The 27,828-nt window shown below is 42.4% G+C and overlaps 1 protein-coding gene across 1 annotated transcript in view; it reads right to left on the reverse strand.

The window, feature by feature from the left end:
* Nucleotides 1-25,296, reverse strand: part of PLEKHG7 (pleckstrin homology and RhoGEF domain containing G7) — a 73,518-nt gene extending 48,222 nt beyond the window's left edge. The window contains 8 exon segments of the mRNA XM_058682208.1: nucleotides 7,155-7,343; nucleotides 9,650-9,811; nucleotides 10,708-10,795; nucleotides 10,996-11,354; nucleotides 11,357-11,694; nucleotides 15,242-15,426; nucleotides 19,840-20,086; nucleotides 25,230-25,296. Of these exon segments, the coding sequence (XP_058538191.1) occupies nucleotides 7,155-7,343; nucleotides 9,650-9,811; nucleotides 10,708-10,795; nucleotides 10,996-11,354; nucleotides 11,357-11,694; nucleotides 15,242-15,426; nucleotides 19,840-20,086; nucleotides 25,230-25,296 (1,635 nt within the window).
* Between the last annotated feature and the right edge of the window lie 2,532 nt (nucleotides 25,297-27,828).

Consider the following 27,828-nt stretch of genomic DNA (forward strand, 5'->3'; position numbering starts at 1 on the left):
TTCTACTAGATTGCCAGCTTCTTGCCAAACATGTCTTACTTCTTAATGTAGTGAGTATTCATTTAGTATTCAATCCATCGTTATTGAGGCACACGAATGAAATACCTCTCTGATGTTGCCTCCCTCGTGGAAAGTGTCTTACTTTATAAGGTGGTTTGCAGATTTATGTCTTATCTCCTCCCTTACCCTAAGCTCCTAGCTCCTGTTCTAAATCCTTCTGTTTAGTATGAGCTCAACAAACATTTCTTGAATAAATGAAACGTAAGCATTTCATGTGAGGGTTCTCACACGCCCAGAATCGTCATTTGTCGTTTCCTGATATGAACTCTTGCAGAATGTGTAATCCAGTGATAGCAAGCTGCTCGCTGTTCTTTAAATGTACCCTGCCCTTCACGTCTCCACACCTTGGCTCAGGTAGCTCCCATCTGCCTTCCGATCTCCATTTTGCCTGGCAAACAAACCCACATACATGTCTAAATTCCAGCTTCGACTCTCTTCCTCCAAAAGTCTGTTCTGATCCTCTCAGGAAGAGCCATCCCTCTCTCTCCCTCCCTCTTCTACCCTCACCTTGTCTTTTTACTCTATAATGATTTCATTGAAGGCTCATGTTGTGTCTTATATATTACAGAACCTAAGTACCTCACATAGCACTTGACATAGAGCAGGTATTCAAATAAGCTTCTTAAAGGAATAGACACGTTGATCTATAGAAAGATACACAGACAGTCCTCTAATGAATGTGCTTTTCCATTCTAAGTCATAAATAAATAATCATATGCATTCACAACAGCAAAGTGCAGTATGAATCCTCCTCCCCCCTCCCCCGCTCTCATTAGAGGTAGTTAAATTACTCTATCCATTTCTACCTTATCCAGGATACCTTCTGACATAAAGCATCCATTTGGGAGCACACAGGCCAGGTTTGGGAGTTCAGTTTGCACATATGGAGCAGAGGGAAGACAACTGGCTGGCACAGCCCTTGAGCCCTGACCTCGGCTTTGTTGCCTTGGTGTTCAAAACCCAATGATGCTCATTCTGGAAAGGTGGGCATGCCCTGGAAGGGGAAAACAGAATCTGTGTGGACATGGCCCTTTTATGTTCATAAGAAGCAGCCCATGGGTTAATAAAAATATCAAGAACCACAGGGTAATTATATGAAGACCTAGAAAAACAATAAGAAAGAACATCTGCATATAGTAACATGAAGAGACACGAATTGGTAAAGAAAACCTGCCCCTGCATCACCCATGCCTGGCAGTGGATTAGATTTCTGGGTACTCTCTCAAGAACCCCATGTCTGTGGCAGCCAGGCCTGTTAGGATCATTGGATTAATGATGTTAATGCAAATGGTTGCAGAGAATTCAGAAAGACTTTGAATTTAGGTCTCATGGTAAGAGGGGTGTTGGTGATTCCAAACTGGTTATCTTCATTTTGTTCTTACAAATAGAATTGCTTTCTATGGAAAAATGGCATGTGTGCAGGATCCTTGTGTCTAGTTCTGGACTGATTATTCACTAGAAACAATCTGGAACAAATTCAGAAGTTTTTATTTCCCTCCCCCAAACAAAATGGTGTGTGCATAGGGTAGTGGCATACTGTGTGGAATGGGGTGGAAGGAAGGTTTTGAAACCTAATTTCCTTAGAGAGAGGTCAGACTAAGAGGTGGACTAACAATAAATACAAACATGTTTGGGGTTTGGGGTGTGGCTGGCAGTCTGCTGTCTCTGTGTAAGTACAGTATAACTTATGCTGCCTTTATTTGTTTGGAAGCGCACAACTAAACAAACATCCTTGAGAAACGCATTTTTCTTTTTTGTTTGCTCGTTCGATGCTTGGCTATTCTGGTTATTTGCTTCAGGATGAAATTCTGGACCCAGGAGGTTGTGTAACCAGGTACCTGACCCAGACTTTGCAGCCCTCTTGGGCTGGTCGGCCTATCCCCCCTCCCCTCCCTCTCCACCCCACACAGCATCCAGAAACCCAAACACAACCACTCTAATCCTGAGTTGTGTTGCCCCAGGGGAGTCATATCCCAAGAGACTAGTCCCATAGTTGCTGGAATAATCTTGTCTCCTTTCTGGTACCAGAACGGCTCCTTATTCTATCTTCCACTGAAGATTCAAAGGTCCGTGGTGTGGGCTGGGAGAGCAACAATTTAGAGAATCCAGAGAATTCTCCTCCCACTGCTGAGCAGGCCACACACCCATGCATCAACAGTCAACAATGAGCCTACTCTTACACATTAGTGCCAGAAGAGTTTCTGGCTGGTGGAGATGTGTCCCCAACCCCCATACCGTGGACCTCGAATGCATACACATGGTAAAGAACAGATTGGTCTTGGTAAATATTTTATTCTAATTTAAAATCAGCTGGCACTTATTGGCCACTTAAGTATTTTAACATCATTATCATGTAGATTTTCCCAAGCACCCTGCAAAGTGGAATTTACTGTTCTCATTCTAGAGCCAAGAAAGCTGAAGCTTATAGGGAAAGATAAACAACTTACTTAAGGTTGCCTTGCGAGTGAACACAGAGCCAGAATTCAAAGTTTAAATATGCAAGTTGGACTTGTAAATAGGGGGAAGAGAAAGATACTACAAACCACGTTAGAGCACTACATTTATTTATTTATTTATTTTTTAATTGATATAATGATGGTTACATTGGGTAGAAGAAGACACGGAGTGGGTTGAATGGAAGCTCCTCGAAAGATAGGTCCATGTCTTAAACTCTGGAACCCGTACCTGGGATCTTATTTGGCTAAAGTCTTTGCAGGTGTAGTTAAATGAAAGAACTCGAGATGAGATTGTTCTGGATTATCTGGGTGGGCCCTAAATCCATCTACACGTGTACTAATAAGAGACAGGGTGAGAATAGACATAGAGAAGAAAGAAGGTTATCTGAAGATAGAGGCAGAGATTAAAGTGGTGCAGCCCCAGCCAAGGAACACCCGGATGAAGAAGCAAGGAAAGGTCCTTCCCTAGAACCTTCGGAAGGAGGCCAGCTCTGCGTTTCTTGATTTTGGATTTCTGGCTTCCAGAACTGTGAAAACGTAAATTTCTCTTTGTTTAAGTCTCCTGGTTAGTGGTAATTTATTATAGAGGCCACAGAAGACTAATAAAGGGGGTAGTGCAAGTGAGTGGCAAGGGCACTGGCCAACTTGATTCCCAACTCTGACCTTCATTACGTTTGACCTTGGCATGGGGTCTTCCTGGGCCTCAGCTTCGTTATGTGGAAAACACCTGTAGTGAGACCCTTTCTGTCTCTGGTGAATCAAGGATTTAGGAGCACTGCTCTCAGTTTCCATGCCAGTGGGTGGGAGCAGTAATTATACGGTGACCTTTATCTTGGCAGAAATATTGGAAGATGAATAATTAAAGCTCCTCCTTTAGAAATATGACTAGTGCATCATTTGCATTTTTTTGCAATGGGCTTAAACCAAGAACTGTTGGCTTCTAATTCCTGGGTGCAAATTTTAAAGGAAAATAATGAAAAATACTAGAGATTACGGGGGTTAGCTGCTGCCCTATGGTGATATGTGTGTCTTAATGGTGTAAAAATCTTATTGAAGGTACTATATTTTGGATAAGGCATAATCTAACTCTTCCTCCTGCTATGAATGTTGCCCAGTGGTTTCTTTCTTACCAGGCAAGCTCATCAGGCTGCATTCCTCGGATGTGATATCCTTGCCTGATAGTAAAATTCATGGTAAATATACCTTTTCCAGCAGGTGGTTTTCCAGTAATTGTGTGACTAGACAAGGTAGGTATTCTATTTTAAGAACCATGGTGTTTTACTCTATGCAAGAGAGACAGTGCAATTTGGAATGCTTGCTTAGAACTATGGGTTGATTATACAAGAGGAGCAAATTAAGAATCAGCAACAATCTTGGGGCGCCTGGGTGGCTCAGTTGGTTGAGCGTCCGACTTCAGCTCAGGTCACGATCTCACAGTCTGTGAGTTCGAGCCCCGCGTCAGGCTCTGGGCTGATGGCTTGGAGCCTGGAGCCTGCTTCCGATTCTGTGTCTCCCTCTCTCTCTGCCCCTCCCCTGTTCATGCTCTGTCTCTCTCTGTCTCAAAAATAAATAAATAAATAAAAAAGTTAAAAAAAAAAAGAATCAGAAACAATCTTAAAAAATATCTATCTCCTTTTATTTTTATTTTTTCTTATTTTTAATTTTAATTTAATTTTAATTTTTTTATTATTTTTAATGTTTATTCTTGAGAGAGAGAAAGAGAGAGAGAGAGAGAGAGAGAGAGAGAGAGAGAGAGAGAGAGAGAGAATGAGCGGGGGAGGGGCAGAGTGAAAGAGAGACACAGAATCTGAAGCAGGCTCCAAGCTCTGAGCTGTCAACACAAAGCCTGACGCTGGGCTTGAATCCACAAGCCGTGAGATCATGACCTGAGCCGAAGTTGGACACTTAATGGACTGAGCCACCCAGGTGCCCCTAATTTTATTTTTAAAGAGAGAGAATAGGCAGGGGAGAGAGGGCTAAAGGGAGAGTGAGAGAGAGAGAGAGAGCGAGCACATGAGCTGTGGAGAGCGGCAGAGGGAGAGAGAGAATCTTAAGTGCCACACCCAGCACGGAGCCTCACATGGGCTTGATCCCACGACCCTGGGATCATGACTTGAGACAAAACCAAGAGTTGGACTCTCAACTGACTGAGCCACCCAGGCGCCCCAAATATCCCCTTTTAAAATAATCAACAGAGAAATGACAAATAGATTGCCAGTCGGTGAAATCTGGGATACATTTTTCCATTACGAGTCTCAGAAGATAATTGGGAACGTTCCTTTTCCTGTTTGACTATAATTTCCAGCTCAACTTTCTACCAAAAGATTCCATTTTCTAGAATCCAACTGAGACTTCAGAAAGGACAGGGAGCCTGTGGCTCTTGTCCAGGGCCTGCTACATAGTGGCCCCTTCATGAATGTGGAGTGAACATACAGAAGACTCATCCCTGACAAGCCAGTTTCAACACAGAACAGAGCCAGCCTGTGGAGTCTCATCAGTGTGGAGAACTCCCAAAGCTGTGACCTCCAGGGCTCACCCTGCAGTAGTTACCAAACACACGTGTGGGCCACCCCCAGGGCAGCTGCTGGTACTGGTAGCTGCCCGCTCTCACCAGCTTTTCAGGCTACTGTCCTTGTGGAATGGAAGTCGCAATACAGCCCAGGGGGAAGAGGCAATACTTGTGCAAATGCCCAGCAACTCCAGGTACGCTTAAGAGAGAAACACAATTCAGGCTGGGAAGATGGGGAAGGTTACAAGATGCTGGAGGGAGAAAAGTATCTGGAGGAGAAAATATACAAAACACAAAAGGGATCATGCAATTTCCCCTACCAGGCTTCTCCTAACTTAACTAACTCACCGACTAACTTCCTTTTTTCTTAAATAAACATGCACTATGCGCCGGGCTGTGTTCTAGGCACTAAGGATATAGGAGTGAACAAAACAGACATGATCCCTGCGTACATGGAGCGTCCGTTCTAGAGGAGTTGATGCCAGTGGAAGAATAACACACGGTTCCTGTTGTGAAAGGAAGCTGGCCGGCAGCCTTGCCCTCCAGCCACGCACAGCTCAGTCTCCCTGAGACCCCAGTCTCCTCTTCTGACTAATTAACAACATACTGTCTATCTTACCACAAAGGGCAAAAAAGTTGCAACTATATGAGGTGATGGATGTTAACTAAACTTATGGTGGTGATCATTTTGCAATATATACATATATCAAATCGTTGTAATATACACCTTAAATTTATACGATGTTGTATGTCAATTATATCTCAATAACATTGAGAGAAAAAAAGAAAGTGCAATCCAGTAAAATATGATGCTGTGGAGTGTGAAATCTTTCAAAAAAGCTAAAAAAAAAAAAAAAAAAACAAAACAAAAAACCAAACAACCCAACAATCAATATACAATCTATTAGTCTCTAGTTGATACATTTCTAACAAGCTTGTAGGCTCTGCAAGAGCCAGGACAGGGTGTTCTCCCTCTCTGGTGCCACCCAAGCTTTAGAGACAGTGCTACGTGTATGTCAGGTTTTAAATAAAAGTCTGTGGAGGATATAATATTGTATTGAATTTAATGTTCAGACACCTCAGATGAACTTCGGGTGACAGACCATTTTACTCTGAGATCAGAATATCTTAGAGAGAACAGGTCCGTAACTTGCATACAGGAAGTGCTTAATGAATGAATGAGTACATGGTTTAAAAAAAACCAAAACACCAGTATTTGTGTTGCTCTATTTACCACATCCAAAGCCTATTAGATGAGTACTATTTGCATCCCCATTTCACAGATGAAGATTTTGAGGTTTTGAGTTAAGAACCATGCCTGAGACCACACTGCCAGAGAGAAACAGGGTTCAAACTCAGGGAGTTTGATTCTAAAAGCTCCCTAACACTATGTTGTGCTACTTCAGATCTGACTTGAGGGGGTGGGGGTGGGGGATGTCTTACTGGCATTCAATGTTTTTGTCTGGTTTCTTCCTCGAGAGATTTTCGAATACCTTGCTATTTGGGTTTTGTGCCGATGTTACTGTTGTAGGGCTTTTTACCCACAATACTCAGGATTCATTGTGTCGCCGCTTCAAAGAATGAAGAGGTGGACACGAAATGAGCAGCAGGCAAAAATTTATTAGAATGTAAGATTAGAAAAGGAGAATAGTAGGAATGCTCTTTTTACAGAGAGGGGACATTCCAAAGTGATGCCCCAGGAGTATAGGGGAGGGTCCTTGTTTATAAGGTTCTGGTCACCACCCCCTCCCTTCCCCCTTGTTCCTTCTCAGGTTCTACCCCGAGAGCTCTAGGTGCTGGGTTGTCCATTCCTGATTGGCTCATTTCCATTGTATAAGGGGTGGTCTGGGGCCATACTTAGGTCTTTTGTCAAATTCCTAAGGGAAACCTGAGAGGGAGTAGGTGGGGTCTGTTACATTCTTAACAAGAGCCTATGCCTGAGGGGTTTGCTGTGGTCAGACACGCCCAGCATGGTTCCTAGAGGTGGTTTGTCCATTTCCGTTTTCAGCTTCAGGGAAGACTGAAAAATAAAGTGAGGCAGATGGCTTTCTGTTATAAATTTTAAGGGGGCTAGAAAGATCTCCCTGCCCATAAAATCTCCGTTTCCTTCCTGATGTTTAAAATCCCACCAATGCACCTTCATCGCTTGGCCTCAAGTCATGTCCTCTGTCAAAACGCAAATAAATCAGGGATTGATAAGTGACACTGTAAGTCAAGCCGCCTGCCAGTCTGCCTGCCAACCGACTAAGTGACCGAGGCATCGTCTTACAAAGATTAAAGGTAAATAAGAGGTCTCTGCCCTCAGGAAGGTCTTGACTCTGGAAGCAGACAAATGGAAAAGAAATGCAGCAGTGTCTTAGACATAGGTTTAGGGAGGAATTCCTCCCCCAAAAGGAAAGGATACACTGCTCTACTTGGAAAGATGAGCACAGATATCCCTTAAGCCTAAAGTCCTTCACACTTTAGTAAGAATGAACTATAAAGACTTTTTTTTCCAGAAGGTGTATTTTGGTGATAGGAGAAGGTTTGGAGTGAGTGTGAGTTCAAAGGAATAGTACAGAGGGAGAGAGGGAATGGCAGCAAGAAAAAAAAAGTTCACGAAAACCTGGAATCAAGGTCATAACCCTGAGCTGATTTCAGAACTGAGAGTAGATTGGACCCTCACTTATATGAGCCTGCTCAATTGTCAGGCCACATGTTAAAACCCTATAATAAAAGAAGAATCAGTATTTTTACAAAAGGGTTCATGTCTATTCTATAAGGCAAAAAATGTTGTGACTGACTGATACACATATAGGCAAGCACTTCTTCATTGAATATACTAGGGGTCAGCAAATTTTTTTAATAAACTGCCAGGTTGTTGACATTTTAGGCTTCGATGGGCACTATGGTCTTTGTAGTGACTGTAGTGCCACTCTGCCATTGGCTTGTAAGAGGGCCAAGACCAGTTTTCAAATCAGAGGGTGTGGCTGTGTTCCAGCGAAATTATTTATGAAAACAGATGGAGGACTGAATTTGGCCCAGAGGCCGTAGTTTGCTAGCTCATGGTTTATATCATTTAATAGACATATTATTCATTCACTCATTCATTTATTTTATTAAAAACACTTTTTTGAGAGAGAAAAAACAGAGCAGGGGAGAGGGGCAGAGGGAAAGAGAACTTTAAGTAGGCTTATGCTCAGTGTGGAGCCTGACACGGGGCTCAATGTCACCACCGTGAGATCATGACTTGAGCCAAAATCAAGAATCGGACATGTAACTGACTAAGTCACCCAGGTTCCCTGCCCAGGAACACCCAGGTTCCTTTGAATTTACCAAAACTAGTTCTGTTATCATCTTACAAAGATTCTGCATGTCAGTAAAAATTACCTGCGAGCTATCTTTTGCAAATGGCTGGTTGTGTCCTATCACTTAAACTATATGTCTGCTAACTCCATCTTATTATCAGAGCTGCACACAGATTTTACCTGCTCTAGGAAGCATTCTTTTTTTAAATTTTAATTTATTTTAATGTTTTATTTTTGAGAAAGAGGAGGAGAGAGAGAGAGAGAGAGAACGAGAGGGGGAGGGGCAGAGAGAGAGGGAGACAAAATCCGAAGTAGGCTCCAGGCTCTGAGCTGTCAGCACAGAGCCCAACATAGGGCTCAAACTCGTGGACCGCATCATGACCTGAGCCGAGGTCAGATGCCCAAACTTGACATCAAGACCTATAACCCGCCCTTCCCAATTCTTCTCCTCCCTCACCTGTCCGCACATGGTTACCTAGATTGGTGAATGGAACTATCTGCCACCCAGAGATGCAAGCCAGAAGCTTGGAGGTCATTCTTGACAACTTCCTTCCTCTCACCCTGATGGTCTACTATTCACAAAGTCTAGATGATTCTACCTCCTAATACCTCCTCAACTGAAATACTTCTTTTTAACTCCGGTGTGTTCATCAGAGCCTAGCCTACTAACTTCTCGTATCTGAACATTCTAATTGTTCTGCTGGAGTCCTCTCTCGCCTAAATGTCATGTCCACCCTTTATCCATCTGGCCGTGTCCGTCCTGTCAGTGGTTTCAGACTGCTCTTAGGGTAAGGAACAAAATCCCAAACACCTATTAGACTCTGCATGATCGACTCTAACATCATCATCTTTCTCTGAGACTGCTCTCTCTTTCCCTTCCTCTGACACACCTGAATCAGGTATTATTTTAGAGCTTTATTCTCATTTGTGTCTGTAGAAGATTTGTATCAATAATTCCATTCTTTACCAACTTTTGTATCCACACCCTTTACCAAGTAACACTTCCGTGCTCTCCCATGTAGGTGACACATAATTTCCTACCCCACCCCCACTGAGTTCAGTCATGTGACTTGCTTTGGCCAGTAGAATTAGGACAGACACCGAGCCCATGCTGCAAGTGTCTTCCCGAACCTCTCCTTCCACCATAAGAAGAATATACCCTTTGGTTCTGTGAAAAAGATGAGGAACATGCAGAGTGGAACTACCCAGCTGAGACCAGCCTACTTCAACTCACACCTGATAGATGCACAGATACATAAGAAAAAATAGCTGGTTGTTTTAAGCCCCTGAGGTTTGGGGTGGTTGGTCATATAGGAATAGCTAATGGAAACACTAACGCGATAATCTGCATTTTCCTGTGTGGCTTTGTAAATGTCCTCAGCCTTAGTCGATATGTTTAGGTCAACTGGGGTTAAGAGGGTTAAAATCAACAAAGATGGCATGCACGGATCGCATTCCTCCGACTGACAACAGCAATATTTTGCTTGAGGATTGAGGTCCTGTAATAAAACAATGGCCACTTCCTGACAATTTCTCCGTGACTTTCCAAATGAAATAAGGGCTTTCCTGCCCAGCTTGCAAACGGGGTGGGTGAAACTGAGCATGGATCTTGCCCTTGCTGTCACAGAGGCTCTTCATCCCCGGGAAGAATGGCAAGCCCACCGGCGCATCCCTGAGGACCATGCTGAAAATCCAGAGCTGGTTTCTGACACAGTCTACCTGCTTCTCAAAGACAGACACTATCTGTCAGAAGAGACCTTTGAAAGGTCGTCCTAGCTTCAAACAGCGCATCTTGCTGTTTTTATCCTTGTCCTCTGAGTTTCTCTTTGAAGAGCTGTTGAATGTTTCTGGCCTTTATATTTTCTCAGCCTGACAAAACCAATTACTAAGTGGATGTTAATTAAGCCACAGGGCCAAGTCATTGGCAATTCAAAATGAAAACCATGACCGCATGTGGCCGTCATACCTTGCCCCAAAAAGCCACAGCAAAATGCTCTGCCTTTCAAGGAGACTCTTGAAATTAAGACTCTGTCACCCATAAATGTTAAGCGACTCGGGGGCTGTAAAGCAAAGTGCCCTGATTAATGTGCCATCAGGTTTGCTATGTCAGAACAGCCACAGAGAGGGAAAAGTCAGCAGTGGACAGTTTTCACAGCATTAGAGAAAATAAAGACGTGCACAGCTGGCTGGGTGCAATTCTCTCTGAAATAAGTTTTTCAAATGTACGTTTCAGTTTTGCTTAAATCCACCCCAAATTCCAAAGCAGACATCTGGAAAAGAGAGGCAATGAACTTTCCTAGCTAAAATGTTCTGGATATTTTCTTTTTGGTGAGGAGGGGGAGAAGATTAGATATTTGAACAATTCGTTCTTCCTCTGCTTTTAAACTAGCCCTACCAGGCTGTCTTCAATGGCCTGGATCGCAAGAGGGCTGCCTCTACTATATCCAATGGCCGACAGACCATCGCTAACCTGACCTTCTACTCTAGAAGAAGAAAGTGAACTAGACCTCTGTTCTCCCTCTTCTCCAAACTACTTGGAGCCAACATGTCCTGAAAAGTGTGTGACTTCCTGTGCTGTCTCCCATCATAGGAACTCATGGCATCTGGGGTAATATGGCAACCCAGAGATCCATCTTGCCTTGTAGTGCTCTGATCGAGCATGGGAGGTCTGACACCGTATTACCCGAGAACCAGGAGGCCTTGTGGCAGGGCTGGGTGGTGAGTGGCTTCCTCTCTCTGGAAGAGAGGCCTGGGGAAAAGATCCCCCACTGATGGGCTGAAGCAGGGGAAGGGGTTCAGATAAGATTGGATGTGTTCAGGGTGGTATGGCCATAGATAGGAGAAGGGGTTCAAATGAGCCAGTTGTGTTGAGGACCTTTGGGGATCTGGAGGGAATCTTGGTTGGAGTCTCAAGGGTGATAGAGAATGTGAAGAATTCTTTGGGCTTCCAGGCGGACTTTTGGAGAGGTAACATGGAGAGCCTGCAGGCTCCTGCTGGCTTCCAGGCTCCTTCCAGGTGAGCACTTCCTAGGTCTCTTGCTCAGGCAGCAGTGTGACGACGCTCCACAGACATTGCCCCTTAATCTCCTGTAAGTGGGAGACGTAGAGATGCGGTCTAGGGCTTGCTGGTCAAAGTGGAGAAGATTCTCCTGGTTCTCACAGTGCTTCTTTGACAGACTCCTCACGGAGAACCGAGGAGATGCCCCACAGCCTCTTATCTGTACCTCTGGGCAGGGTGGCTCCATCTTTCCTATGCAGCTAAGAGCCCCTATTGCCAGAAGCTTCCAGGGGACGTTGTTGGACTTGCTGTTCTTGGGACCACACTGGGGTTGTTCAGTTTCTGAATTCAAGTGCCACTCTTCCTCTGGTATGTCTTTGCCCTCTTCCAGAGGAAAAATTTACATGCAGGTTGTTGCATTTTTAGTGAGGAAGAGCAGAGTGTGCAGTCTTTTGCAAATAAGGGAGAGCAACGTGAGAAAAAAAAGGTATCTGAAATTTCAGGTGAAAACCTCTAATTTGTCACGGGACATCGGTAGAGACCAGTTATTAGCATCCTTTAAGTTTTGAGGATAAATTACATAAACGATTCCAACCTTCCCATCTGAATACTTTGTATGTTGAAATTTGTATACTGTTTACTTATGCCTTCCAGGTTGAAACAAAAAATGTTTTAAAAACCTTAGTGACCTACGAGACTTTCTGAAGCCACAAAGCTCAACACCTTTTGATTATTCCATTTTAAGACAATTAAATATACATTAACATTTCTTACATTCTCTATCTATCTATCTATCTATCTAATCTAATCTATCATCTATCTATCTTATGCTTTGGTGTATTTCAGGGATATAAGGCTATAAGAACAAGGAGAACAGAGAGCCTGGGTGGCTCAGTTGGTTAAGCGTCTGCTTTTGGCTCAGGTCATGATCTCGCAGTTCTTGAGTTCGAACCCTGCATCGGGCTCTCTGCTGTCCATGGAGAGCCATCTTTGGATCTTCTATTCCCCCTCTCTCTCTGCCCCTCCCCCGCTCATGCTCTCTGTCTCTCTCTTTTAAAAATAAATAAATAAAAGTTTAAAAATATATATGTATTAAGAAAAAAACAACAACGACAACAAAACCCTTTCCCTCAAGATTTAAATTACAGGATGAAGCATGGTTTCAGTCATCGCTGTAAAGAATTTTGCAAAAGGCATTGTAGGTTTTTGTCTACCCTTGTATTTTGGAAAAATAACTTGCAAATCTGAAAAGAAAAACCCATATGTCACCCAAATGCCCTACTTCTTGTGATTAGAGGTGCTTTCTAGGATTCACTAATGCAGAATGATCTCTCGATTATACTTTTCTCATGCTCAAGGTAAACTGATTCTACCATTTGGCAACTTGATCCATGGCAACATGGAAATGACTTACTACAGCTCTGTTATTTTGTAGTTTACCATATGAAGAAAGTAGCTTTGTGTGGGAAAGCATTGATCCTTACTCATCCTGCTAAAGACTGTGTAAGAGTCACCTCTCAATTACTTACAGGCCTGGTGTGGGGCTGTGGATAAGATACTATCTTCCTTTGCCATGGACAACGTGGGAAGTGGTTTCAGACTGTGCAGGGCTTGTTTATAGATGACGTATCAGTAATTGATCACATATTATGAAATCTCCAGTAACAATTTTAGCAAGTCTTTTTGTAATTCTAAAGCAAAACTCAGCCATCTGGAATGCATTGGGAATGAACACATTTGAATAGCCAAATTTTAAGGATAACTAATAATTTTCTTTAGTACTCCATGATTTTAATTGCACTGACAACACTTTTTAGTAGATCTTTTTCTACAGTGTATTATTTACCTCCTCAACTTGATAATAGAGAACACTGAACAGCTGTATATCTTTTCTTGATGACCTAGCCTCTTTATGTTGATTATCACTCATAGTACTAGTTGACATGCAATGGTTGTTACTATGTTTACCATAGCTTTATGAAGAATACAATAATTGTTACAGATTTTTATAGCATATGACTAAATGGCTTCACACCGATATATTCTCAAGTTCATATCCATTATTTCTCATTACAGTTGGGATACTTGCCTAAAGCAGCCTCTCTCCCCTTTGTTTCTTCCAGTCTGTTTCAGGCATAGAGGTCCAATGACCCTATGTAGAGAGGATTCATAGGTTCATACATCGATAAAGAATAGGAGTCCAATGTTATGATGTTGTCATGACAATACTGTGACATTGATTTGGGGGACTCCATGTTCTTTTATGTTTACTGTCTGGTTCTCATCTGGTTTAAGGCCAAATGAAACTAAAATACTAGATTTTAGACTGGAGAGTTGTTCAAGGAACTTCTTAGATACAAATTAAAGTCAATTCGACTCTTACCTACAAAAGAAATCTGCAATTCTTAATACTGAGTTGCTGAGGGGCGCCTGGGTAGCTGAGTTGATTCAGCATCCGACTTCGGCTCAGGTCATGATCTCACAGTTCGTGGGTTTGAGCCCTGCCTTGGGCTCTGTGCTGACAGCTCAGAGCCTGGAGCCTGTTTCAGATTCTGTGTCTTCCTCTCTCTCTCTGCCCCTTCTCCACTTGTGCCCTCTCTCTCTCTTTCTCTCTCTCTTTCACTTCCTCTCTCTCTCTCAAAAATAAATAAACATTTAAAAAAATATTTGCTTCAATATTTTGAGCGGAGTTACAAAACTTCACATGTAGGACAAAAATGTGTGACGTACGTTGCGATGTACCTTATTTTGGGGACGATGGAAGAGGGTGATACCAGTGAAGAAACTTACATTTTAGCTACAATGAGGTTGAACTGATTTTGTTCTAAGATTAATAATTTCTGCTGCTGCTTGAAAGGCTGCTACCAGCTTTGATGGAGAAGAATGAGAGGCCTATTGTCACCATTGATGATACTAGGTTTCTTTTCAGCTCCTGAGTTGGAGCGGCCTGTTCCTCATTCTCTCAAGGAACAAATGGCCAAGTTGAGGTACAGGTACTTTCACATACATACACACCCAGGAAATTGTATTATTTTCTCCTTTATAGCCACGTCCAAGTTCTAGGCAGCAACACCACTAAAGGATTCAGTACGCTTCCATAGGCACTTGCAGAAGAGCTTTATCAGAATTCTTAGTCCTTGGGTTTCCCCTTGGTCTTTGTGACTTCTTTCTCTTCCTCTGAGGGTTTAGGACCCTGCTTTGGATTTTGTTTCCAGTTGTTGTGGCCAGTAGGAAGTCATTATGTCCCATATAATGTAAGAGTCATTAAATACTATTTATTGGTCGGTGTCTGAAATATTGGAACTAAAGCAGTAGTGATGGCTGACATGATTCACCGCAGAATCGGAGAAACTTTAAATACAGCAGGTCTCTGGATGGCAGTTTGCAGAGAGCAGAGAGCCCAGCCTCTGGAGTCTACCACCTGCTGGCTATCCCCACCTCACTGCCAGCTAGCCTGTGACCCCCTCTGTCAGCCTCCAGGCCACATTTATGAAAGGGCGTCAGAGTACCTCCCTCCCTGGGTGGCTGCAGGGATTAGTGGATATAATGCATGGGCTCCTGGGAGGCCCTCCCTAAATGATTACCCCCATGGATCTGGTAAGGAGTCAAAAGGTAACAGAAAAGTAAGGCTAACTCTTCTCCTTTATATTCTCTGAAAGACAAACACAACACATGATCATTAAAAAGATTTACCAGGCTTTGACCTCCCAAGCCTTGTAAGAACCTAGGAAACACCACCCACACAGTCGGGGAAGGAATCTCTGTGTCCTCAGATTTAAACCACACAGATTAATGATTCACCCATTCTACTCAGACCTGAAGAGACCAGCCAGCCAGAACCAAGAGAAACTGGTAGCAATCTAAACAAATGGAAAGTCTGAGAGGGAAACAGCCCCAGAATGTTGGCTTTACCACCAGTGGGATGGTCTACCTCCGAAGGTGACGTTGTCCCAGTGTGGCCCGACAAGGGAGTTAGCAGATCCAGAGTGAATGGCCAGGCGAAGGCTCGGAAGAACAGGTTCCACACCTGTAACTATGGACTCTCCAGGCCGAGTGCAGGTGAACTTGAGGCGAATTTGAATGAGGAACTGGCCTTTCTCCTCCTTAGAGACTTTTCTAGTTATTTGTTTATGAAAAAGCCCAAAGAAAAGAAAGTTCAGAATCTAAGACTAAGACCGGCTAAGACAAAGTCTGGTGATTTGTTTTTGTTGAACAGTGGATGATCCTATTCAGAAATGATGCAAATGTGGCTTTTTCCTTACCTCCAGGTGTTCAGTAATAGTCACTGATTGTTCTGCGAGGTGGTTCTCTTCTCTTTATTTTCTCTAAAGTTGTGAGAATCATTCCTTTCAACTTGACTTTGCTTGCATCTGAAAACATTTTGTGTGGCTCTATTTAATTCGTGGGCTGTTTTGATAAGCACCGAATAATAGAGGAAATGATCATCGTACTTGGGAACAAATCCGTGAGTGTTAATCTTCAAATAATTAAAATGGGAATGGAAGAATATGTGCAGGTACAGCATTCCCATTTAAGCAGGACCCAAGAATGTATGCAATGCTACAGAATATCTGCAGAATCTTTATAAAAACAATTTCAAACAAACTTGAATTAAGCCTAATTTACTGATGTGTTCATTGCTTAGAATCGTTACATGTACTTCTTGTGAAGATTTCTGCTGTCAGTGGTTCTCAGAGTGGGGTGCCTGGATCAACAGCATGAGCATCTCTTGGTAACTCCTTTGGAAGGCAAACTTTCACCTTCCCCCACCTCCTGCACTGGAAATGCTGGGGTGGGGCTGCCTGTCTGTGTTTTAACAAGTCCTCCTGGGGGGATTTTCACATTTGTTAGAAATTTGAGAACTGTTGCCATAGGGAAAACCGGGTCTAATTTTATCCATCTTGGCTTTGCGATAAACTTTGCATTAGTCTTTAATGTTCCCCTTTTGGCCTTATTAGAACATCACTCACTTAGAACTGTGGAAAATGACTTGAACTCCTCCCTTTTCAACCATTACCACTATCCCCACCACCATACCAAAAATGAGGCATCAAGGGCATTTCTCTATTTTACCAGCATGAAGCCAGTACAAAAAAGAGTCTGAGTTCCTGCCAAGGCTAGAAATGAATTGTTTCACTTTAGGAAGAAAGAAAAATGAATAGAATGTTTCAGCTTTTGGTTTGTAGAAGGAAGGTCGTCCTTTATCTCCTAGTCTCCTCACGCATGCATGATTATAAAACTGTCTCTCCTGGGAGACATGATAATGGAATATTTGATCCCCATCCAGAAACTTCCAACCTCTGGTTGTAACTTAAATAGGAAAATTAAGAGTCTACAGAAAGGCCACAAAGTTATTACCAAGAAAGAAAATAGCGCAACTTCTAAGGAGAAGGGCAGTTGGGAGGAATTTTGGATGGGGAGGGGGAGCCCTGGCTGACCAGGCAATCCCTAGGTCAGCTTTTCCTTCAAGACCCTGGGGCAACTGCCTTGAAAGTGAAGGTGGCCCTTTAGGTCTCAGTGTGACACGTGAAGATTCTCTCCTATACTGTAGAGGGGGAGCTCTCTGCATGCTTTTGTCTCTGGTCTAGGTTATTGGATCAGGATAAATCTTGGTTGTGGAGAAAGCCACCTGGGATGTGTCCCAGGCAGTCTAAAGTCCACAAGCTATTTTTCTTTCATCAATATCTGCATCTGAGACAGAAAGCTCTGGAGTTCTGATTGGACCTTTAGCTTAAAAAAAATTAACCCAACGTTAAAAATTAAGAGATTTTACAGAAAAATTTGGATTGCAAGCTTTTTAAAGAAAATGTTTATTTTTGCATTCCTTTTCAAAATAGCACCAGCATTCTTCACAGAGCTAGAACAAACAATCCTAAAACTTGTATGGAACCAGAAATGACCCCGAATCACCAAAGCAATCTTGAAAAAGAAAACCAAAGCAGGAGGCATCACAATCCTGGACTTCAAGCTGTATTACAAAGCTGTAATCATCAAGACAGTATGGTACTGGCACAAAAACAGACACTTAGATCAATGGAACAGAACAGAGAATGAACCCAGAAATGGACATACAAATGTATGGCCACCTAATCTTTGACAAAGCAGGAAAGAATATCCAGTGGAATAAAGACAGTCTCTTTAGCAAATGGTGCTGGGAGAACTGGACAGCGACCTGCAGAAAAATGAACCTGGACCACTTTCTTACACCATACACAAAAATAAACTCAAAATGGATGAGAAACCTAAACGTAAGACAGGAAGTCATCAAAATCCTTGAGGAGAAAGCATGCAAAAACCTCTTTGACCTTAGCCACAGCAACTTCTTACTCAACACGTCTCCAGAGGCAAGGGAAACAAAAGCAAAAATGAACTGTTGGGAGCTCATCAAAATAAAAAGCTTCCACACAGTGAAGGAAACAATCAGCAAAACTAAAAGGCAACCGACAAAATGGGAGAAGATATTTGCAAATGACGTATCAGATAAAGGGTTAGTACCCAAAATCTATAAAGAACTTATCAAACTCAACACCCCAACAAACAAATAATCCACCGAAGAAATGGGCAAAAGACATGAATAGACACTTCTCCAAAGAAGACATCCAGATGGCCAACCGACACATGAAAAAATGCTCAACATCACTCATCATCAGGGAAATACAAATCAAAACCACAACGAGATACCTCACACCTGTCAGAATGACTAAAATTAATCACTCAGGCAACAACAGATGTTGGTGAGGATGTGGAGAAAGAGGATCTCTTTTGCACTGCTGGTGGGGATGCAAACTGGTGCAGCCACTCTGGAAAACAGTACAGAGCTTCCTCAAAAAATTAAAAATAGAACTACACTATGACCCAGCAAATGCACTACTAGGTATTTATCCAAGGAATACAGGTGTGCTGTTTTGAAGGGGTACATGCACCCCCATGTTTATAGTAGCACTATCAATAATAGCCAAAGTATGGAAAGAGCCCAAATGTCCATCGATGGATGAATGGATAAAGAAGATGTGGTATACATACACAATGGAGTACTACTTGACAATCAAAAAGAATGCAGTCTTGCCATTTGCAACTACGTGGATAGAACTGGAGGGTATTATGCTAAGTGAAATTAGTCAGAGAAAGACAAAAATCCTATGACTTCACTCATATGAGGACTTTAAGAGACAAAACAGATGAACATAAGGGAAGGGAAATAAAAATAATATAAAAACAGGGCGGGGGACAAAACGTAAGAGACTCAAATACAGAGAACAAAGAGAGGGTTTCTGGAGGGGTTGTGGGAGGAGGGATGGGCTAAATGGGTAAGGGGCATTAAGGAATCTACTCCTGAAATCATTTTTGCATTATATGCTAACTTGGATGTAAATTTAAAAATTAATTAATTAAAAAAAGAAAATGTTAATTTTATTAACTAATCTGACAACGCGATGTCCATATTCCAATACTTCCATATCTATATAAAAGGAGTAGACCTGAGGACAGGCTTTATGTTTCAGATGGGACAAACAGCATCCATTTCACCACGTTCTCTGCCAGTTCCTACAATATTCCTGAGGCTAGTGTTGCGTCCTATTTGTCATTGTGTATGTGGTCTTATTTCTTCTGACAACACTACAAATAATAGCCCCAAACTGGAAAAACCCCAGTGTTAATTTCAATATCATGTCCATCGCCAACTGACAGATACACTGATATACTCACCTATGAAAATAAAGGAACAATTGCTCTAGCCTCAAACATAATGTTCAATGAAAGAAGCCAGACTCTGTGATTCCATTCACATGAACAAGAATGGGCAGAGTTCATCAATAGTCTTACAAGTTAGGATAATGGTTTTTATCTTTGGGAGGAGGCAGGAGCGTGGCTTCTGGGATGCTTATATGTTCAATTTTCTGATCTGTGTGCTGGTACCTGGGTGTATTGTCTTTGTGGAAATTCATTCTCTGGTATGCTCATGCTAGGAGCACTTTTTTGTTTATGTATGCTCTGCTTGAGTAAACAGTGTCCTTAAAAAAGTACGTCTGGGCTGACAGATTATATCCTGGTTTGCTTACTTGTTTATATGACTTGCTGGCTAATACATATCTTTGAATTGGCCAATTTCTAAACAAAAAAATTTTTCCCTAGTGTTTGAAAGAGGTAGGATTTTTATTTGAGTTTTCTTGTAGGTTTTAGGGTCATACAACTCAATGAAACCATGTTTAAAATTATTAGTCTCCATGCCTCTAAATATATCTCAACTTCTTTGAGGTACTTATTTAAGAAATTTTTCTAGGCTGGGGCACCTGGGTGGCTCAGTTGTTTAAGCATCTGACTTTGGCTCAGGTCATGATCTCATGGTTCATGAGTTTGAGCCCCATGTTGGGCTCTCTGCTGTCAGCACAAAGCCTGCTTCAGATCCTCTGTCCCTCTTTCTCTCTGCCCCTCCCCTGCTAGCACTGTTTCTCTCTCTCTCTCTCTCGAAAAATAAATAAAACACATTTAAAAAAAACAAAAGCTTTCTAGGCAGTACATATTCCAAACGGTTTCATATCTGAAATTGTCTTTATTTTGCCATCATCTAGGAATCCTCGATATGGAATTCTCATGTGGTTGTCAGAAGAATTCAGTTCCTTGTAATGGTAGATCTGAGGATCTCCAGTCCTAGAAGCCACCCATAATTCCCTGCCATACTCTCCTCTCCATAGGCAGATCATACTACAGCCTGCTTCTTCAAGGCCAGGGGGCAGTTTTTCCCTCCAGTCTGGTAAGATAGAGTCTTGTAGATTTACTGTAACATAAGCACAGGGGTGACATTCCATCACCTCTGTCATATTCTATAGATTAGAAGCAAATCATAGGTCCTACCCACTTTCTTAGGGAAGGGATTACTCAAGAGTGTGACTTGGGGAGGGGGGCCCAATAGGCGGTGCCAACTACAGTCTTTTCGATAGTAATTTAACTTTTGAAAATTATTTTAAAATTTAAAATTTAAATTTTAAAGCATTTAAAAAAATGTTTTTGAATTGGTATGTAGCTGTACCAGAGACATCCCCAACCTCTTGAGCCATATCTTTCTTTTACTCTTTGACATCAGATTGGCCTGAAGTATGATTTTAGTGTTTCTGAGGGATAGAAGCCAGTTGGAGAAGTAGAAATAAACCAAGCAACCACACATCACAGAAACCCACGAAGTAGGCACAGCTACGATTTCACAATTCCTTAGGCTGGCCCTGGCTCTGTACCAGCCCATCTGTGTTTGCCTACACCCAACGGAGGCACCGTGGGGTCTATTTCTTTCGTTTAATTGTAGTGTGGGCTGCTTTGAATTTTGCTTTGACGTTCAACAGGGGCTTACAGTAACACTTAGACTTCCGTGAATGAATTTCTACTGATGTTGCTTAAACCAGCAGCAAATCGCCTACTTTGGAAAGAGTGGAGATGAGATTTACGTGTGAAATTCATTTCTGACTGGTGCTGAAGTCCTGAGCTGCTGCTGGCTTACCCAGCACATTTCATCCAGCTTGACTCAACCAATTTTTCGTAATGACATTTTAAAAGTGACTGAGTTTGCCTCCCTTGTCAGAATTCTGGCTGTGAAGAAGTTAATGACTGCAATAATAACCCTGGAAATGAGTCTTAAAAGCCCAATAGGGGGGAAAATGAGTCTGTGAATTTTATTTGTAAATGTAGTAAAGCTAGAACAGATAATTTGGCTGAAAATTATCCTGGTTTTGGTTTTTCGTTGTGGTTTAGGAACCGTTGTAAGACTTCCCCCACCTCACTATGTTCTCTGTCCCCAAGTCATAATTCTAGTGTGATTATGTCAAAATTATCTCCACAGTAGCCAACTGTGGTGTTATAAACAGAGAATTAAGACTTCAGGAGGTGAATAAGCAGAAGCAGCAGGAGCTCTAGAAACGGAGAGGCATAAACCTTCTGCTCTTCTGAAAATGTTCCTGAGGACAGCAAAGGAAGTGGGGGGTGGAGAGAGAAAACATGGTTTGTTACATAAACTAGAATCATTTCTTTTGTTTGTTTGTTTGTTTTGACAGAGAGAGTGCAAGTGAGCGAGGGGCAGAGAGAGAGAGAGAGAGAGAGAGAGAGAGAGAGAGAGAGAAAGAGAGAGAGAGAAGTGGGGCTCATGAAGGGCTTGTGTTTTACTAAAGTGGGGCTCTAGCTCACCCAAAGTGGGACCCAAACTCACGAATGGTGAGATCATGACCTGAGCTGAAGCCAGATGCTTAATGACTGACCCACTCAGGTGTCCCAAAGTAGAATCATTTCTAAATGGAAAGAAGGTGGATCCATTTTCTCAATTGACAATTATGAGTCCTTCTCAAGCAAAGGGACTTTGTGAGATAGGTCATATTACTGTCTTGTTGTATATAGATGGAAATATTTTTCAAAATGTAATAGGTATATACTATTTGTACAACCTACAGTTATTATATAAAAATAAAGTCATCTTTAAACTTTTATGACTAAAAGCACCTTACCTGATAATATTTTTTATTTCTTTGCATGCAGGAATATTTCTCAGGTTGTTGTTCTGGAGATTATTATAATCAGAAACTGATTAGCATGGCAAGTGCATTTGTTGGGGAATTATCAGTGTACAAGGCTGATAATACATTAGAAAGTTAAATAATCACTTGGAATTACTTAGTTTCATTTCTTGTTTCTTTTAGCAGACAGAGATAGCTGTATTTGGTGGCTATCCAATTTGTTTTAGCCTAGGAGTGCTCTTTGTACATGGTTAGAAACTCAGCTCACAGGGTCAATCAACTCAGGAAAGATTCCAGGGATCTATATGTCACTGTCTGAAAAACCAATGCTTTATATTCTTATTTTCTGCTTTTCATATGTAAGGAGAATTTTGTATGTGTATGAGGTATACTTTAATTTTAACGTGGAAATTAACAAAGATTTTCCAGCTATCTTTCAGGGCAAATGTGGGCTAAATTGGAGTTCAGGTAGGATAATGGGGATCAATTGTACCCTGAAAAAACTCATGAAGGTAAGTTGGACAGCAGGCTATACAGAGGGGTCACAAGTTTCTGTGTCAATCAACATTTTTACAAATGTTTGTATGATGGATTAGAAGTCCTGCTTATCAGATTTGTGGATGCCCCTGATAGATGGTGTGGCTAATGAAATGGACAGATGGTCAAAATTACACAAGACAACCCCCCTCACTGATTGAAGTAGGACAGAAATCCAAGAAAATGGTGTATGACTAGGATACACAATGAAAGAGATTAAAATTTTTCTTTATTACGTTTTATTTTTAGATATTAAAAATGTATAAAAATTGGGGTGCCTGGGTGGCTCAGTCAGTTAAAGGTCTGACTTCGGCTCAGGTCATGATCTCACAGTTCATGGGTTTGAGCCCTGCATCAGGCTGATTGCTGACAGCACAGAGCCCATTTCAGATCCTCTGTTCCCCTCTTTCTCTGCCCCTCCCTTGCTCTCTCTCTCTCAAAAATAAGCTTTTAAAGAAGTGTTTAAAAATCATACAGGGGCGCCTGGGTGGCTCAGTCAGCTGAGCATCCAACTTCAGCTCAGTCATGATCTCACCGCTCATGAGTTCGAGCCCCGCGTCAGGCTCTATGCTGACAGCTCAGAGCCTGGAGCCTGCTTCAGGTTCTCTGTCTCCGTCTCCCTCTCTCTCTACCCCTCCCCTGCTCATGCTCTCTCTCTCCTTAAAGATAAATATTAAAAAAAATTTTTTTTAAATCGTACAAAAAAGGAAATAAGTTTTGCATGCACTCACTTCCTAACTGTAGCATTTCAGCATGCTTTATAGATTTAAAAAAAAAAATTTTTTTTTCAACGTTTATTTATTTTTGGGACAGAGAGAGACAGAGCATGAACGGGGGAGGGACAGAGAGAGAGGGAGACACAGAATCGGAAACAGGCTCCAGGCTCCGAGCCATCAGCCCAGAGCCTGACGCGGGGCCCGAACTCACGGACTGCGAGATCGTGACCTGGCTAAAGTCAGACGCTTAACCGACTGCGCCACCCAGGCACCCCTAGATTTTTAAAAAGAATATGAGCGTGTATGTGTGTGTACATGCTCATACATGTATTTATATTTATATATTGTGGATGTATATAAGCAATACAGAAACGTGTTGCCCTGTGTCAGACTTTGAGTCTGGAGTTCTCTCTTGTCAGCCAGACAGCAGATGCAGAATTGAATACGAGAGAGGCTAATGTCTAGGAGGAGACAAGACCCACCCCCCCCCCCCCCCCCCGAGCAAGGGTCCTTGCTCCATATGTATTAGGATCAGAAGGCTTACAAACGTGGTGGACATGCAGAAAGAGACAGAGAAACAGTGATTATTAACTCATGTGTATGAGAGAAAGGAGGGTTTGAAGATATGTGGTGTTAGGGGTTTGGGTCAATACAAAACAAAATCCTGGTGCCGAGCAGATGGCTGTTTATGGCAGGCACCGGGTGGCGTGTCTGTTGATCTTAACTTTTCTAGGGGATAAGATGGACAGCGCATGCTACCTCAGGCTCAACAAGGTACCTTTCTTTTGTTAATTATCTCCAGGCAATTTCACGCTGCTGTGGTGGTCTATCACCCTGTTTACCTGTTTGCCCGTTCTATACGCTTTCGTCTGAAGCCTTGTTAACCCATTGGTGCAAGCTCAGGGAACTCCTAAACTTATTCCCCACATTGCTCTGTGAAAAATATACAGGTAAAGTTAGGTCCCGTTATAGTCTGCACATGTCCTCCCCAAATCCATATGTTGGAACCTAACCCTCAAATATGATGGTATTAGGTGAGGACTCAGGGAAGCGATTAGGTCATGACCCTTATGGATGGGACTAGTACCGTTTTCTCCCTCTGCTTCCACTAGTCCTACTCACACCAACACTCTGTACCCAGATATGTGGGTTTTTTACATGCTGACCAATTCTCTGATACCAAGTTGGTATCCTACAACTCAGTGCAGGTCTGACACGATCCACCTGGAATTCGGCAGATTCCACGAGTCAGGGGCTCAGCCCACAAGACTGTGCCCACTTCAGACGCCAATTAGAAATCCTAGGTTGTACCCTGTGTTGCTGATCAATTGGCTGTAAATTGAGGTCGCACAACCCTCTCCTTGGGTTCAATAATTTGCTAGAACAGCTCACAGAACCCAGGGAGATACTTACATGTACTGGTTTATTATGTAATAAAGGCTATGATAAGGAATACAAGAATGGCTCTGTCCCCATGGATTTGGGGTATGCCACTTTCCTGCCACAAACATGTATTCACCAACCTGGGAGCTCTCCAAACTTCTACTTTAGAGATTTTTATTGAAGCTTCATTACCACTGCCTAGATTATTACTCAATATCTGGTCTTTCTCCCCTCCTCAGAGGATAGAGGACAGGGTTGAACATTCCATGCTGCTGATTATGACCCGTCTTTCTGATAACCAGCCCCATCCGAGAGCTATTCTGGAGCCCACCCAGAGTCATCTCATTAGAACAAAAGACATTGCTATCACCCAGGAAATTCCAAGGGATTTAGGAGTTTTGTGTCAGGAACTCAGGTCAAAGACCAAATGTTGGAACAAAAGATGCTCTAAGAACCCCTACTGCTTAGGGGATGACAAGGGTTTTAGGAGCTCTGTGTCAGGACCCAGGGGCAGAAACCAAAATATATATTTCTTATTATTTCACAAGTTCCAACACCATTGTGCAGACTTTAAAAAATGTAATCAAGACTGTTGATATCACCGTAATCTGTAGCAGGACATTGCTAGATGAGAGTGGTTTTCTTCAGCCCCTTCTGGTAATTGTATCCTTTTTCTTTCGGTTGGAATGGGGCTGATTTTCCTTCCCTCTTCCACTCAACACAGAACCAGGGCTGGTCAGGCAGAACAGTTTATCACCAATGTGACTGGTTGGTAGTTGACAAGAATTACCATCCAGCTCAATCAAGACTCTTGCTAGGGTTCCAAGAAGCAGGTACTGCTTGATCTTCAACCACATGCTGTGAAGATGGCGTCAACTGGGCTTTGCTCGTGGCCATACCTGCTACCATTTGGAAACACCTTCTCCAAAGTGAGGTCAACTCAAGGAAAATAAAGCATATGGATGCACGAAGCCAGTTCTAATCCCTTACATTTCCCAGCTGTGACATAAATTCTCCCTTTTAAAGCCGAGGTTGGCTAGGTTTCTATCACAGCTATCTAAAAGAGTCGCACGTAACAGAGAGGTAAGGTTTAGTCAACAGAAATGGAGATGTTCAGCTTATATGAGACAGCTGGGAGTATATGAGACCCTCCTGCATTTAAACAACTTTTGTGTGGTAATAGTCTTATTCTGGATAGCTTCACACCAGAATTAGGTTGTAATTTAGAGAGAGGCAGATTTTCGCTCTAAATAAATAAACACTTGTAACACTTAGGGCTGTGTCAGAATGAAGATCTGCTCTGTCAGTGTTCAGAAGGCTATATCCTGGAGCAGTAATATGGTGGCAAGAAACTTCTATGCTAACCAAGGATACCTGTGGCTGTGGCCCAGCTCCTGGTCCTCAGGTCTTTAAGGGTGGTGATAACAGGATGAGGGAAGCTCAGGCTCTAGCCTGGGGCAAGCCAAGGGATGTCAGCTGTAGTGTTTTGACCTTCTAAGAGGGGAAAGAGCCGGACTGACGTAAGTTGGAGAGGCGCTGCTCGACTGCAGTGGGGGTGGCTTATTCTAAGACTTCAAAGGATATTCAAAGAATATTCTTATTCTAAGAATACAAAATTGTTTTAACATTGGAACATTGTTTTAACATTCTCTCCCCACCCCCCCCTTTTTTAAACTTCAGGGCTTCAGTCTGCAAATTTTTTATTGACCTATTTTTGATTTTACTAATTCTGTCTTCCACTTTTAGTCTACTGTCAAACCCACCCATGAATTCTTAATTTCAGATATTTTATTCATTCAGTTCTAGAACTCCCATTCTTATTTTAATAGATACGATTCTGTGTTACCTTCTTTTTTATTTTTCTCAGCTTTCTACCATTTGGGGGGCACATTTATTATAGTTATTTTATTTAAATTTTTTTTTTTTTGTCAACATTTTTTATTTATTTTTGGGACAGAGAGAGACAGAGCATGAACGGGGGAGGGGCAGAGAGAGAGGGAGACACAGAATCGGAAACAGGCTCCAGGCTCCGAGCCATCAGCCCAGAGCCTGACGCGGGGCTCGAACTCACGGACCGCGAGATCGTGACCTGGTTGAAGTCGGACGCTTAACCGACTGCGCCACCCAGGCGCCCCTATTATAGCTATTTTAAAGTTTTTGTCTGCTGACTCCAATGTATGGGTCATATGTGGACCTAATTGTATTGCTTTTTTTCTTGCTCTTGATTACTAGCCTGTTTTTCATGACTGTTGACATGTCTTGTAGTTTTTTGACTCGGTATCACATACGTAAACACTGAATTTAGTTAATTTTGGTCCACCTCTGTTAGATGTCTCAAGGATGAGGTCTGTGGCATGCTTGTCACAGAGTACTCCTTTCTGTGAAATTTCATTGCCTAAGCATCGCGAGACTGTGGGAAACTTCATAAATGCCTTAGGGAAAAATGGCCATGCATTTAGGGCTTTCTGGATTTTATCTGTAATGCCAGCTCATGTAACTATCAAAAACTGGGTTGTTTTTTTTCTCAGCTTCTAGCTGTGTCCCTCTGCCTCTGTCAAGCCAGTCTTCAACTCATGCAAGATTTAGCGTATGTCTCCAGGGAGGAACATAGCTAACAGTCTCAGTTTACATAGAAAGGTCTTTTCGTTTTTTCTAGTATTGCAGCTGAAATGATGCCTCGTTACTAGTTCTATTAGCTACTTCTTTTTTTTTTTTTTTTTTTTTTTTTATTTATTTTTGGGACAGAGAGAGACAGAGCATGAACGGGGGAGGGGCAGAGAGAGAGGGAGACACAGAATCGGAAACAGGCTCCAGGCTCCGAGCCATCAGCCCAGAGCCCGACGCGGGGCTCGAACTCACGGACCGCGAGATCGTGACCTGGCTGAAGTCGGACGCTTAACCGACTGCGCCACCCAGGCGCCCCTCTATTAGCTACTTCTGCTGCTACTACCACTACTAGATGAAAGAAATATCTTGGACCCAGTAATTCATAGCAGCTTCCCCCAACCACCTCCACCCTGAATTCATATAAGGCCCATATATTTCAACCCTTCTAAGTCACTGGGAACTCACAAACAAATGGATATACACATAGCTTTTTGGTATTTAAAAAAAAAAAAGTCTTCCAGGACCATGCCCTTGCAGGTTATAACAACAACAACAACAACAAGATAAAAGCAATTTATTGTCCCTGCATTATATTTTAGGTAGTTTTCTAAACCCATTCTCAAAATCCCCAGGAGGAAGGCATTATCATATCCTTGTTTTATAGATGTAGAAGTTGAAGTTCCGAGAAGTAAAGTACATTGTCCAAATTGTCACTCAGCTCTCAGCTAATGAACGGCAGAGCTGTAACTCAAACCAGGTCTATCTGACTTCTGCTTCTCTCA

This window comes from Neofelis nebulosa, chromosome 8 (genome assembly GCF_028018385.1).
Source record: "Neofelis nebulosa isolate mNeoNeb1 chromosome 8, mNeoNeb1.pri, whole genome shotgun sequence".
NCBI classification, from domain to species: Eukaryota; Metazoa; Chordata; class Mammalia; order Carnivora; family Felidae; genus Neofelis; species Neofelis nebulosa.